This window comes from Colossoma macropomum, unplaced genomic scaffold (assembly GCF_904425465.1).
Source record: "Colossoma macropomum unplaced genomic scaffold, Colossoma_macropomum, whole genome shotgun sequence".
NCBI lineage: Eukaryota > Metazoa > Chordata > Actinopteri > Characiformes > Serrasalmidae > Colossoma > Colossoma macropomum.
Genome location: NW_023494791.1, coordinates 12,389,057 through 12,405,089, shown reverse-complemented (window position 1 = coordinate 12,405,089; position 16,033 = coordinate 12,389,057). Strand labels below are relative to the sequence as shown.

Genomic DNA, 16,033 nt, shown 5'->3' with positions numbered 1-16,033 from the left:
TAAGTGTTTTTACACTTGAAGTTAGGTGTATTTATATGAATTCAAATGAATTGTGCAGGGCTGCATGGTCCATGAAAGTAGTTTAGGGCCATTTGTGACCTCTCCTGTTTCTGTGTGTGTGAAGTGTATCCATAGGGACCTGGCAGCCAGGAATGTGTTGGTGACGGACGATAACGTCATGAAGATTGCAGACTTTGGTCTGGCTAGGGATGTGCATAACATAGACTACTACAAGAAGACCACCAATGTAAGTTAGACATGATTGTTAATCTCACTGCAGTAGTGGCACTGCACTGTTGTGCTAGTTATTTACAGGTGACAAAACATTAACTATGTTGTATGCTGTGTTTTACTTTTGATAATGCTGTCAGATCATGTAGATGTTATTATTATGATATGATCTGTTTACATTAGAATCCATTAAGGTCAAAGCACTACATCAAGATTATATGAGTATTACAATGAAACATGCTAAATAAAAATATAGCATTTTAAAAATATTCCATTGAAATGTCTCAAGGTGGAGATCCGGGTGTTTTTGTTTCCAGGGAAGTTTTGGTACAGATCAGAATTACTAATAAAAGTACACTGAGCAATTAAGAGGAACTACAACATTATACACTAGTGGAATATAGACAGTTTTTACGTTTGGAGTACATACTTTATTGAATATTATTGGAATTCAATATGACTGATTCTACCCTTTCAATATTGAATCAGTTGAAGAGTGGGGCGCCACCTAATGCTTTTTTTTTGCTTAATTGTAAAAGTGTTTGAGCAAGATTAATATTTTTTACATCAACCCATACATCCCTGCTACAAAACACCTACCATTTATGAGCATTTCAGCTAAAAGTGGCAGGAGTGCAAACATTACAATTAACCCCATATGCACAAGGATATGGACTTCGTTTCAGCAGGCTTAGTTGTAGTTCTAGTGTTAAAACTACCTCTGCCATGTGGAGGCTGTACTTTAGCCTGGCTAGCTCTCACTGTGATTTGTTTCACTATGAATGATATGCTTCAAATATATTTTGGTATTTTTGTATTACAGCCATAAAGAGGGTGATTGGCGTACTGTTGGAGTGAATTCTTACTTACACACATACACACAACTCAGTAATCAAAAAACACTTGATAAATAAAATAAGATAAGAACAGTCTTCTGGGTGAATCTTGAGAAATATCTGGCTAAAAGAACATTTAACTTGAACTTGTTTTACTACGTTAAATGTCCGTGTTTTATGTGACCTCACTCTGTGCCCCACTCACCCCTACCCCAAGTAGTTATTGATTGAATCTTAAGATTAATAACTGAATAATAACCCACCAGTTTGAGGGGTTGATATTGACTCTCCATGCTGTAAAGAGCTTTACTGAAGCGATACGAGTGGACAGTAGGAGAAGGCTGTTTATGGGAACAGTTCTGGATCTCACTGGGCTTCAGCTGGTGGGAATGATCAGATGTGCTCTACTGAAGTATCTGTGTATTAGATGGGTCAGTAGAGGATTAGGCAGAAGCGCTGCTGACATTATCTGGGCATCTGTGTGTTCTGCCTCTTCAGCTTTTCTCTTGTTCTGACCAAACCGTTGTGTGCTTTCAGGGTCGTTTGCCCGTTAAATGGATGGCACCGGAGGCGCTGTTCGACCGGGTCTACACGCACCAGAGCGATGTGTGAGTTTACACTGCCTCGCATATCCCTTCTTTTCCCCTTCACTCCATCTTTTCTCTCCATCATGCCGTCGCTCCATCCGGCCCGCTCATAAACCGGCAGAAGAATGCCACTGTTTGAACACCGTGACTGCGGGTATTACCATCAAACGCAGCCATGCGTGGGGTTGGGAAAGTGTCTGTGTGTATGTTTTACTGTCCAACATACTTTCTAATACCTACACCAGCACACTCACATTCCATCCTACTTTAATAGTGACGGGGAGGAGTGAGAGCAGGTTTCTGTTCATTGTCTGCTCGCACACCAGGTTTTGATTAGCATGTCAGTGTGTCACAAAGCAATACAGTAGTCCTCCTGGTCTTCTCATGGACACACACAGTGCTGTTTTTTTCCCATATGTTTCAAATGGAACGTAATCATTGCTGCCTAAGCTGAGTGAGATCGCTGTAGTGAAATCATATTTTCAGCACGCTCCCCTAGGCACCGCAGTGCTGGAAATAGGCCTTAATTCAGACGATCTGTTTTGTTTTTAGCTCTACAGTGTGGTGTATGTATGTATGTGTATGTGTGTCCCCAAAGAATTCTCATTTCATTGCCTGCTGATATGAATGAATAAGACTTGAGTCTGACATAAAGCTAATGAATGGATACTGATGCGATGATAGGCCAATTATTCAGCATTCATTGGGCCTCTTATGGTGTGGGTGTGGGAGAGAGACCCAGAGAGAGAGGGAGGTAGAGAGAGAGAGAGAGAGAGAGTGGGGAGTTTAGCTGGCTAGCGTTAACTGGCTCTTAGCTCCTGTTGTCTTTTAGCGTGCCTAATTTGATTAGCGCTGCTCAGTGGTGGTGTGGAAGGAATGAGGCCAAACAAAAGAGCCCTGGGTTAACAGAACAGCTTGTGATAACACACACACACACTAACACATACACATAGACACACACTGCTTAATAGACTCGCCTCTCATATCACAGACACACATTATAGGCCTCACTGAGAACCAACAATACTGCTCTCTCACATCCGCCAACAACCTAACACCCCAGAGTGAGAGAGAGAGAGAGAGAGAGAGAGAGAGAGAGAGAGAAGCAGCTTTGAAGCTTTGCGAAGGTGTTTATACAGCTTGAAGATGCAAATTAATGAAGAAATACAGTACTGTCCACAAGTCCTAAGCATCTGAGAAAATGATATGTAAAGCTGTTTATCTGGGCTGTAAACATTTATTTGTTCATAAAAAAACACCAATATTAGAGTATATGCAAATAAACAAATCAACAATACAGTGATTTGAACCCAGAGGTCAGCAACTCAATTGTTAAGAAGAGCCATTTTGTCCTTTCAACAAAAATCAAACCACCTTGGGAGCCACAGCATCTTATGTCCATTTTACCATCTTGGTTGTAAATACGTTTCTATATGTGTTAATGTACTAGTAAAGGCTAAAAAATACAAACAAAAACTCAGATTTACTTCGCTTTGCTTTAAGCTTTAGCTCAGCTCTAGCTGGTTTTCTCACATCTCCGTCAGGAAACTTTTCCTCAAAAGTAGAACATTTTCTTGTAAAATGTCTCTCGATGTTCGATTTTTTTACGAGGCTGAAGTCAGCTTCTCATTCGCCAGCTTCTTGTTCAAATTTTCCCATTCCACCTTAAATGATGAATCTCAGCATCATCTTTGGCTTGTAAATGCTACATTGGACTTGCGTACTACATACTTCAGTGGGAAAACAAATGCACAGCGTGACAGTAGCTGGAAATAACTTTTGTCAAGACAGCCATCGATGGAACTTTCCTTTTAAAAAGCTGAGCTTCAGGCTGGAACTACAGATGGTTCAAAAGGCCAAACTAGAAAAATGTGTTAACAGCGAAAAAAAAAGTGTGATTAATAGTTTATTGCATTACTGTTATTAAAGTGTTAATTTACATATGTGGGCAACAGCTCTTATCATAACTGCACACTGAAGTCGCTTTAAATAAAGGCATCTACCAAATGAATAAATGCAATTGTAATTCACAATATATGGCAATCCCTCACCCACTGATCTAATCACACTGTCCATACAGCTTTGTGGTTTTACTCTCTGTTGTCCACCCATGTTCTCTCTCTGTTTGGTGGTGTGTATTCACCTCTGGCCTCTTCTGCTCTTGCAGCTGGTCTTACGGGGTGTTGCTATGGGAGATCTTCACACTGGGCGGCTCGCCGTATCCCGGCATCCCTGTGGAGGAGCTCTTCAAGCTGCTGAAGGAGGGCCATCGAATGGACAAGCCCGCCAACTGCACTCATGAACTGTACGCCACTCAAGCCACTCACTTTTCAGCTCAAAACAGATTTCATACTGCATTCTTTCATCACTAGCTCCAAGCAGGAGCAATATTCCTACATTCCTGATTTTGTTTTCATTGAGATTTGTTTTCGTCAGAATGAGAGAATAGGATGTTTATTCTGATGCTTATGTGGTTCTGGCAGGTATATGATCATGCGTGAGTGCTGGCATGCTGTTCCCTCTCAGAGACCCACATTCAGACAGCTGGTGGAGGATCACGACAGAGTGCTGTCCATGACATCGACTGATGTAAGAGCGCTCTCATCCTCACTCTTTCTCTCTCTCGCTCTCTCTCTCTCCGTTTCTCTGTCCTCATCACATTCCTTCTCAGTGTCTCCAGATATACACAGCAGTTCAAGTGCATTTGTTTAATAGTGTTAACATAATAAATTATGAACGTCAGAAAATGTTTAACCTCATAAACACATTTCCCAAGTTTAACCCTTTGAATGTAGTACTCCAGGCTGTAGCCCAGCTTTTCGCTCACTGTATGTTGCTATGATAAAATCTGGGATTGTAGCCCTCTTTTTAAATGCATTTTAAAGTTATACTTTCAGCTATGGCTGGGAAATATGTTTATCTTTTTTGTGATACGTTATGTCACCAGAAGCATTTCTGAGCATAATAGAACACTGAGCATAATTAGTCCTGTTTAATTGGATTTAGTGCATCAAAGCATGAGAAACGTTAAGTAAAAATCATTTGAACTCAGTTTTTGATAGTATTTTTTAAATGTGGAACTACTTTTTTGCCTATTTCAACACGTCGGATGTGAGCAAAAAAAATATTGTGATAAATAGTGTATTGTGAAATATTCTTGAAGCATCTTGATATAATATTTTTGCCCATATTGCCAACCACTGGCTTTGGCAAAGTGAAAATATCCAGCTACCCTTGAGAACTCCCACTGTAACAAGAAAAGAGCCGTATGAACAAGAACAAAAGAGAGAGCAAGAGGGCTCTCAGAGGAGTTATAGCCATAGACATGCTACATATGATTTGGTTTGACAGCCATAATAAAATGTATAATAGGAATTTTACTTTTTTACTATGCCCAATCTGAACATGCATACACTGTAACCAACCTGGCAGTTAATTCTAACATGTTATAGGGGACAAAGCCAAAAGGTCCGAATGTATTGCTGGTGAGACATTAGATGTGGGAGGGGTTAACCAAAGAAATTTTTTCCAAAGTATTCCATTGATTTATATGATTTGCAGTGATATGCTTTTCCCAACCCTGGTCCCGGAGTACCCCCTGCTCTGCACATGTTACAGTTTTCCTCTTTGGACAGACGAACGTCTGCTCAATGAGGGCCAATCAATCAGCTGATTAGTTGAATCAGGTGTGTTGGAAACAGGGAAAACACTATAATGTATAGGACAGGGGCTACTCCAGGACCAGGGCTGAGAACCTGTGCTTTAGCCTATTATATGGGAAAGTCTTCATGTTCTTTCTTGAGAACAGGCCCTTTACATGTTTTTATTTACAAAACTCCTAATTTTGCAATAAAACTGGAATAAAACTACAATAAAACGCAGTGTGAGCACCAGGAACAAAACAAATGAAGAACCTGTTAGTTGTAGGCTTCACTGTCGCTGCAGACAATCAATTAAAGCCTTTTGTTTTAAACCGTCTGCTACAATTTTCATGTTTATTTTTACAAAGTTAGCTTTGCTTTCAAACCTTTGGCCTGTGTGCCATTGCAGTGTATACTATATAATGAGCGTTGTGTACTCAGCTGTTATGCATTATCACAAACCTGAGTGTATTTGTGTGTGTTTATGAACTCCACAGGAGTATTTGGATCTCTCCGTGCCATTTGAGCAGTACTCTCCCACCTGTCCAGACTCCAACAGCACCTGCTCGTCCGGTGACGACTCTGTGTTTGCTCATGACCCCCTGCCTGATGAACCATGCCTACCTAAACACCACCACAGCAACGGCGTCATACGGACATAGACGGCCTTAACACCACCACAGCAATGGCATCGTATACACATCAGATCCCTAAACGTTCAGCACAGTTAAGAGGGCTCAGGGGTCATAGAGACCCTGCTGTAGGAAAACCCCCTATAGCCCTCCATATAGCTGCGTGGACCAGCTTGAGTGTCATTACACTGCACAGAGCGCTCCAGCCCTCTAGCCCCACACACTGAGGCTGGAGGGTGGGAAAGGCTGTGTGTAGAGTCTGAACTGAGTGGCTACAAAGGACGGACATTAGTCCTCTCCCTCTTGCTCCTGCTCCTCTTCTGCTTCCAAACCGACATTCTGCTTTTTCAAAAGAGAATTCCTATTTTTCTACTCGGCCAGTTTATTTTTCCTTTCCTCTCGGCATTTTGAAGGGTGAAACCATTCCGTGCCTACCGAACAAGTGCAGAAACAGCTGGACGGGACAAAAAAGAAAAGTGGAGAAACGTGTCACAGCGCAGCAACATGTTGGAGTGACACACAGAGTGCCATTCCATACAGGACAATATGGGAAGTTGTGGGAAAAGTTTCTTTTTTTTCATTTACCGCAATATCTGATTTCAAACCATTGCTTTCAAACACAAGGCCAGTTTCATGTTTTTTACTCTGTAACCTTTTTCACAGTGAACTTTGAAGAAAAGAGCCCCACATGTGAGATTTGATTTGAGCGAATATAATTGTGTGCTTTGTATGTATCTAAATTTTCTATTGTAAATATATAGATATAAATATGTATCATATTGCAGTCAGCAGCAGTGTATGTAAGGAATTGATTTTTAAGCGAGTTTTAAGAAAACAATACATTGCAAATGAGCATACACTGTTGAGGTCATGTAAACATTTAATCTTAAAAAGCAAAACAAAAGTTTTATTTGAATTAACATGTATATTTGTAAAGCTATTTATAGACTTAACATAAGGATTTTAAGGTCTAAAATTATAGTCTAGGGTTTTTGGTACTGTAAACAAAGGGGTTTTTTTTGTTCAGATTTTAATTTTTGTAAGTTATTTACCACAGAGGTGCAACATTTTCTCAGCCAGTGGTTTTTGTTATTTTTCATCATCTTTTCTTCCTCTTCTTTTTGTTGTTGTTCCATCTTTTTGTTTACAGTGACAGGAATGTATACAAACACCATTGGCAATATAAGTACCAGTGTAACACAATGAACCAGAAGTCAAATTCTGAGACACGAACAAAGGATGCCAAATGTTTTACATTGTTTTGACTGTGATTTCAGTGTTGAATTGCGCCACATGAGGACCACACGTGAATTTCCCCGGAGAAGAAATGTGCAGAATTCTAGAGGGTCAAGCACACAATGCAGAATGCAGCACTTAAAGTCACGAATTTCTTAGCATTTATCATTTGATTCAAGCCCTAAAAAGTCATTATATAACTGCATCAACATTAGATCTCTCTTCATCCAGCTAGAGGTTTTCTCTTCACAGCTGGAGGTAAAGCTGTATTAGAGGAAAGTATATCACAGCAGTGACAGTCTGACAGTCTTCTCTGAGGATGAACACTGTGGTCCTCTGTGTTGCTCTATGATATGAAGGAATGCTTCGTGGTTGAAACCCAAATAGCATAAACTAAGACAGTAGTAACTATATGGTCAAACCGTTTTATAAGTGTGTTTTTTTTGTTCATCTATGCTAAGCGGAAATGTAATGTCGAATAACCGAGGCAATCTTCTGTCGCTACGTTTGTAAAAGTGCCAAACTCTTCATCTTCCTTTCTGTTCTGAGTATGTAAAATGAGCACAGATCCTTTCGTTGCTGTTCGATCTGAGAGTGCATTGATGTCACTCGAGTGTCTCTGATCATGTAAATCTAAGCAAAGCATTCTGGGATGTCTTGATTGGGTCTCAGGGTGTATTTAGACAATTGCGCTCCGAACAGATAACCGGCAATAATCTACAAAGGGACGAAGGAAGAGACAGCATGGTGACGTGCTTGCTGCTAAAACAAGAAAACTGTAGATTTGATACCTGATGAGCATAATGCTGTTCCTCTCTCCTCTCTGATTTCTTCTTATCGGCCCATTTTTGTATTCATCAAGTGCCTGGCCCCCGAGGGTTCGATATTTTGCTAGAGGTTTTTGAATGTACAGCCACAGCAACAGGGACATAAGCAGGGTGTTTCTTAAAACTAATTTTTTGTAAGGCACTTCTTTACTGTTGTTCTCAGCCTGGCGCATCCGAGACATTCGTGCGGAATGTTCAGTCTCTTCTTCTTTTTCTTCTTCTTCTTCTTCTTCCAGGCGAGGGAGGCCATTCTCCTAAAGGAGAGAGCGCCGGGTGTTTAACTGCCGTTTTGTTTGGAGTTGCATGTATTTTGATTAGAATATAATACATGCTTTCTCCTGACCCTTTGACCCCTGGCTCACCTCCGTATCCCCTGCTCTACTACTGAAAGCCCCCCCACCAGCACTGTGTAGTTCACTCAGTATAGCTGGTCTTTTTTTCCCCTTCCGCTTAAAAATCCGCATTATTTATTTCAACGTATTTATGATTTCTGTCTAGACTTACGTACAAAGATGTTAACGTCTTGATGCTTTCGTATTCCAAGATGGAGGTAGGGCCAAGAAGTGTTCTGGGGTTTGAAGAGAGTTCACTTCCAGCGACCTGGAAAATGTTTACATGAACTTTGTGACAGCGCTTTGAGACATCATTGTTTTTCCCGCCACTTTTCGAACTGGTTGGAATGATGAGCAATACGGTCAGATGACCATTCATCCATTCGTCTTTAATTCGTTTTCTTATAGCTCTATTCGATAGCGCCATTCAGCTCTTATTAGGAGAAAGATATTAAGTTAAATTATAGTTTTAATTTGCAGATTATTACTGTACATTGAGTAGATTTTATATAGGTGTGTGATTTGATTCTTTTCGATAGAAGTGACAGTACTTTCTCACAAAGGACGTAGTCAGACAATGCATTCCATGTAGGCTTTTTTATTTTCTCGTATGTTGTGAGGGAATGAAGTTTGCTGAATTCGAGGACCCAGGTCATTCAGCCACCATCTACTCCTCTCTCTTTCTAACACATGAATGGGGAAACAAAAGTTTACTAACAGTTTGAAATGAATACCTTCTTTTTGGTCTGTGTCTCTGCTCTCTGGAACATTCCGTTGTATTTCGGTTCCACCCCACAGAGACGGTGGACTTGAACCTCTCTACACTCGCAGTCTGTGCCTGACAGAACTTTGCTGTCAATCAAAAACATTTTCAATAAACACAATACGAAATGAATCGCTTTTTGTGATATTTCTTGTATGCGTTCATTCTATTATTCTTATTGATTGTTATTTCACATTGTTTTCTGCTCGGATGAATGCGTTATTCAGCAGCGACTTCTTGTTATACTTTTCACATTCTCATTTTAGCCTCTCTGCTTTCCATTTTTTTATTCATTTCTCCTCAAGAAAAACAACCCATGGCACCATTTACAGTTAAATAGACAAGAAATTACAAAGGGCATAAACAAAAAGAAAGAAAATGATCAAAGAGCGTAAACAGAAACAGTGTGAGAGGGAAACACATGAGAAAAGACTTATGCATTTAGATTTGTTTATTATTTATTTATACATTAAGCAATGGACCATAAAACCTTTTTCTTTTTCTTTAATCAAAAATCGTGTGTTGGTTTTCTTGACTCCTGCAGGTTCCCTGCAGTCTAAAGTCTGCAATAGGGCCAGAAGGGGAACATCCTGCACTTCTCCAGAAAGCTGAAGAGGCTCATTCATCGTATGTGTGTGTAGACTTTGCTTCGCAGTTGAAGAGCCTCTTTCACAAATGTGTTTGCAGTGCTTGGGAGAGCCAGTATTAAATGAACGTTACTGTTGCGGAGTTGTGTTTGCACTGGGGGACGAGTTTGCATCTCTCCCTCTCTCGCTTTCTCACTCTCTTCCTTTTTCTCTCATGCTCCTTCTTGTAGGCCACACTTTCATCAGTGTACTGAGTGTAAAGGGGATAGCCAGCATAAGCTTGTTAGCTATTATGGTCTGGACAGCTAAACTGTCCAGCTCGCCTGAGCCAAAACCCCATACTGATCCCACCATAAACAAGTATGTAGACTGAAGCTAATCTGAAGCTACCCAAGCTAGTTCTGCAGGCCATACAGAAATAGCTTACAGCTACACTATGTAAGATCTGGGGATTTGGAGACCTCTCTGGTGGACATGTGTAATTGCATGCAACATGCAGAAGAACATTTCGTAATGTCAGTTGTGCTTCGGACACCTTTCCTGAGCGGATGAATCTGAAGATTGCGAGCACATTGAAAGAGTTTTCAAAGAGAACTCAGTCAAAACTTGGTGAAGGACTTGTCTTCTAAGGATGTAAGTGAATTGTTTACTACTGTCATCATATCTTCCTCAGTGTAATGTTAATTTTGCATGTGAGATCAAAACATCAAGCTGGGGCTTCTTTTTGTGCCTGTGCGAGTAACGTTAACAGGCAAAGTGTGATGTAGGCAGAAAAACACCAACAAAATCCAGTCTAACGCATCTGACTTTTAACTGATTATTTACAGGGTGACTCGCAGCAGCACACATGCCTTATTTTAGTTTATTTCAAATTTCCATGGAAGCCTGTTAGCTGTTAGACTAGCTTAGCAAAATGCATCTTACTGAATGTTCAGTATCACTTTAGACATCAGTGTTGAAGAGCGTGTGTTTGGACAGTCATTGCAGTCATACATTACGAGTGCTTTTAGGCTGTGTGTGTAATGCGTATGAAAACTCTTTCGTTGCCTCTTCAGAGAAGGACTGTTTTTCACAAAATTAAAAAAACGTCTGTAAATTATGTCTGTAATTTCGTTTAGATGTTTTTGTTGGAGACAAAAAGGTTGAAATCCTGAAACTTTCAACAGAAAATTGTCCAAGCAAGATTTCTCTTTCGCTGCGGTATCTAGTAACATTGGAAAGAAAAATAAAAAAGAGATCTCCGTAGTATCTTTGTAGTTTCTGCTAGCCAACAATGAGATCAGCTGGAAAGACAAAGGAGTCTCCTACAGCTCACATACACTGCAAGACCCCAGTAATCTCACGTGTCCTCTTTTAGTAGAGATTTTAATATAGTCACACACTCAGTTTTACCAGGATAATAATGTTCATGTTTATCTGTTGCTAAACGAAAGAAAGGAATCTCACTATGAGCACTATGAAGAGCCTTCTCAGTGTTGGTGCTGTTATAATTAATAGCCTTCTGGGTCAGAAGGATCCCATGTCTCCATTATGTCCAACACTATTTCTCCTAAGGAGTTTTACAAGAAGCATTATTAACTCTGCTGAACCTTCAAAGATCAACATTTGGGTACGCAGGTACAGCCTGAGTTACCTCTACTATTGATTAGGATTTCAGAAGCTGGTCTGAAGGGCCAAAATGTCAGATTGACTGCCAACATGTTTGGGAAGTGACAGTGCAATCAAACAATTAACCAAATTCCAGTGGGTTGGACCATTTTTGTGAGATAAAACTTCACTCTAGGGCTTCTGTGAGTCCTAGATGTCACTGACTGCTAGTATGACTGGTAGCCAAACCAGCTTTCAGTCAGTTGTTTGAAATGGAAAGCAGAGGCAGCAGCTGTACGTCAGCATTCATTATTGACTCACTGTAAAACAGCTACATATATGAGGTAAAATATAGCTTAATCTTTTCTGGCCACCACAAAAACTATTTCTACCATTTAATGTGCTTTTCTCCATAAATAACGAAATGACAAAGATATTACGTTGAATGATAAATTTAAAATGAACTCCCAGCCCTATTCCATTTTGCATGCTAATATGCATGATGATGATGAAACAAACACTCAATGGACTCTCAGTAACATGTCAAAAACATATGAGGGTTAGGATTAGGTTTTGGGTTGAGGTTAAGGTTAGGGTTAGGGGTTAGGTTTAGGTGTTGGGTAAAGTTGGTAAGGTTAGGTTTTATGTAATGAAAGTAACATATTAACGATACATCTACTTAATGTAAGTAATGTATCAACAGAACATCTACAAGATATTTACTTCAGTGTATTCAGATGCTTCACTACTGATACTTCACTGATATGTTGTTGATGTGTTACTGATAATCTGTTAAGAGATAATTAATCATCTACAAAGGACCTCTCCAAATAAAGTGTTATACCAAATTTATGTTATCCTATCTCAGTTTCTGCTTGGTCTTTCAACATCAAACAGAAACTAGCATAGCGTTTCAGGCCAGCATTTTCAAAAGAAGTTGATGGCAATGCTCAACAAGATTTTGTTTTTATGCTGTGATGCCTGGCCTTGACTTGATCACGCCGGTGTGATCAGCAGCTCATGAGGGCTAGTATTACTCTAGCACTGTATAGTAGTAGTACATAGTACTAGAATCCCATAGGCATTAGCAAAAATTAGCGCTGCCATTCTCGTTCTCCTTGTTTTTGACCTAGTTTTGACGTTTAAGGCCTGAACTCCTGGCCTAGCTCATATAGTCACAGTTCACAACTGCTCGCCACACATAATAACAGCTGAAGCTGATGCAGTGCTGTGATAACACCAGTGTGTGTACTCCTGTTTGAAAGTACCTACCCCAGCATCATTGTGGCTAACTGGTAATGTGTTTTGCAGTATTTCTATTCTGCCCTGTGGATTCCTCAGTGATACGTGTGTGTGCGTATGCATGTGTGGCTTGGTTTTTCTGTAGTCTGTGCTGGTCTGCGTCCTCAGTCAACATATTTGAATATTTTTCTGACCAGAGAAACAGACCAAAACGGTCCACCGCATAAACAAACCTAAAAACAGAGAGAACACATTCTGTGTATATGTGTGTGCCGTATGTGTCGGACTCATGTCTTGCCAGGCCCCCCTCTGTAATTTTGCTAGTTAACTGTGTAGTGGGGCACCCATAGAGCGCAGTGGTCTGAAGCACACACACATGCACAGTGATCTGGGGTATGCAGTAACAGGCTGAAACTGGGAGGCCTACGCATAATTAATAGCTTCACTGCGGTTACAGAGAGGGCAGGATTGGAGAATTTATTTTTTGCTAAATTTAATAAAGTTAAAACATGGGGCTTGAGGGGTATGTGCACATCTTGTGCGTGTGTGTGTGTGTGAGAGAGAGAGAGAGAAAGGGGGCTTGGCTGGGACTGGGCTCTGACCAGACATGCTGTTTACCGTTAGTCTGTGGCGACATTTTTCAGGCCTATTAAAAAGCCGCTGCAGACACCAGCGCTTATGACGCACGCAGGGAAAGAAGGATGGGGGGAGGAGGGGAGGAGGAGGAGAGGAAAAATGACAAGAAAGTGAGAGGGAAAAGCTGCGAGAGGAGAGATGTGTCAAACATAACGTCAGGCTGGAAGGCGCAGGGCCTTGGCTGGGGCAGTCTGGGGGACTCCCCACCTCGCTGAGAGCGGCCTGTGTTTATCAAGGCTCGGAGACACTGCAGAGGAGTGTGTTCCAGCACTGCAGCAGAATGTGAACTGTGTGTCCTGGACGTTCAGAGAGGAGTAAGACAGTTCCTCATAGGCCTGGAAACATCACACTTGGGTCTAAAGGAATAGTTCAGCAAAAATGTGCCCACTTTTACCACTAATGTGTATCTCCAGGACAGGTCCATTACCTGGGGTTTTCTTCTTAGTATTGCATTGGAACTACAAGGCTAATGTAGCTAACAAGTAAAGGGAGCTTTGAGCTGATAATAAGCATCATGCAAACTGCATGCCTAGTTTGCTATTCTTACATTGCATAATGCGAGTCAGGAGTCTTGCTTACCATGCGTGGCATATAAAATGGAGAGATTCAAACCTTGATGAGTTCTTTGTAGAGCAGTTTTGACAGTTCTCTGTCAGCTGTACATGGCTGTAGCCCAAACAGTTCAGAGACGCTGGGCAAAGGCAGCAATGGCCCATATAATGAGGGTTGAAGTGGTTGTCCACTCCACAGCAGCCCACCAAACCCCCTGCAAATGAAACAGAGCCGAACAGTTCTGAGAGGACGTAGCACCATTCATGACTTTCGTTCACTTATTCCAGATGTTTTCATCATCATTTTTTGCATTTTTCCTTTATCAATAAACTAACTATTTTGTGATATTTATGGATTTTTCTGTATTTCTGAGTTTTCCATTCAATTTTGAGCACATTTTCAAAATTTGCATAAAAGGGGTGGATGGAAAACCTGGTGCACTTAATATGACCAAGAACCACCTACTTTGACATGGAAGGGCCATTGACTGGCATGCAAAATAACTAACCACAGTCTATTGCTTTTCTGTGATGTATAGGTTATAAATTTAGATAGATTCATAAAATGGGGCTAAAAGAAAGCACACCATGTCAAACCCGTGAGGGTATCTCATTTAAAAGCTACTAAATGCTTCCAAGAAATATCTTGAAAAACTTTCAAATATGTCATGCCGTGAAATTCATAAGATTCCAGCGACTACATTGCTTTGAAAGTTACAGTCACAGAACAGGCAACTGCTTGTAAAAAGTTTGTTTCCATCAGACTGATCAAACCCCCACAGCACGGAAGCGTGGATAGCCAATAAGAATAGAACTGATAGCTTAGCAACATAGCTTACTGTAGATATCAGACGATCACCGTATGTATGGGTGGAGACTAATCTGTTAAGTATGACATTTATAAAAAAAAAAAAAACAACTGGACATTTATCACTAATGTGAGGCCAAAACATGTTCGTTACCTGAGGTTTGCTTCTTAGCATTGCATTAGAGCTACAAGGATAATGTAGCTAACAAGTAAAGGGAGCTTAGAGCCAACAGAAAGCACTGAGCAAACTGTATGTCCAGTTTGCTATTTTTGCAAAACAAAAATACCTAATTAACAGTAGTAGCAGTTACTCAAGGCCTACTTATCTTTACTTTTGTCCATGTTTATTGATAGTGTGTCATACAGCGCAAGAAACCACATAAGCAAGTCTAGTTGAAATGACTTCATGCATTTTGGAGCAAGTGCCTGATGATTCAGCTATGCAGTTTGTACAATACTTAGGGGTAACTTCAAGTTTCAGTGACGTTCTAGCTACATTAGTCTCATCCAGTTCAAAACTAAAGAAGCAAATGTCAGAAATCAAATATGTCTTGGTTAACTACATTTAAGGTAAGGAAAAAATAGCACAGATTTGCATTTTTTGTCAAACTTTTCCTTTAAAAGACTGAGTGTGCTTGAGTGTATAATAAAGAAGAATAAATATGTTTGAGCAATGCAGTTGTGGAAAATGAATGGCGCTTCTACAGGGCCTTAAAGTCTGGAAGGGTACGATTTATAATGATAATTCCTATTTTATAAGACATCTGAGGTTTCGTGGTTTTATTGGACGCTCCAAGATCCAGAAAGGCCAGAGCCCGGCCCAGCGAGAGCACAGCTCAGCTCCAAAATCCTGCTTTACTCAGCACAGACACTGCCACTTTCTCAGCTATTATAGTCATTATTCATAAGCAGCATTGGGAAATGTTTATAATCGCTATAAGCAAAGAAAAGAAATGGTTGCATGTTTCTGATGTTGAAGTGAGGTGCGTGGTTAAGTATGTGTCCATGTGTGCGTGAATGGTCTTCTCCTGTAACTGGGCCTTGGAATGTTGTCAGAATAACTATGCCAAATCAGCAATTAGAGAGGCTGTGTGTGAGACAGCCGTGAAGAAGAGTGAGGTTCAGGGACAGGTGTTCGTAAGACACTCACACACACACACACAGAGTACACACACACACAGAGTGGCTATCATTGTGAAGCAGTGCAGTTTGACTGGTTTGAAATGTCAGCTATGTGCAGTAGCCGGCTGAAAGCTCTGCCACACATCAGGCTTTTACCTCAGCACTGCAATTATCTAAATGTCCAACTCCAATCGCTCTGAGCCTAAATGCTTTCCCCCAGTGTGTGTACAGCTGAGCAGCTAACCTTTCCTCTCTCACATGTCTAAGACTCAGAGAGTTTACTCTTCCCTCTGTCTCCCAGGCCGGCTGTAGAGCCCTCTGCTTTGCCTGACTCCAGCGGTCACTTTGTGGAATAAATAGTTAGCTTGTGGGGGGTCCCCAAATACGCACTCGGGTCTGCTTTCAGTTTCTGTTA

At 40.7% G+C, this 16,033-nt stretch overlaps 1 protein-coding gene across 10 annotated transcripts in view; it reads left to right on the top strand.

The window, feature by feature from the left end:
* The window catches only part of fgfr3 (fibroblast growth factor receptor 3), a 58,522-nt gene extending 51,759 nt beyond the window's left edge, over window positions 1–6,763 (top strand). For all 10 annotated transcript variants that reach the window (XM_036573935.1, XM_036573936.1, XM_036573934.1 and 7 more), the window contains exons 14-18: window positions 125–247; window positions 1,605–1,675; window positions 3,822–3,959; window positions 4,138–4,243; window positions 5,793–6,763. In XM_036573935.1, coding sequence (XP_036429828.1) covers window positions 125–247; window positions 1,605–1,675; window positions 3,822–3,959; window positions 4,138–4,243; window positions 5,793–5,957 — 603 coding nt within the window. In that variant the 3' untranslated portion in view covers window positions 5,958–6,763. The remainder of the gene's footprint in view (window positions 1–124; window positions 248–1,604; window positions 1,676–3,821; window positions 3,960–4,137; window positions 4,244–5,792) is intronic.
* The last annotated feature ends 9,270 nt before the right edge of the window (window positions 6,764–16,033 follow it).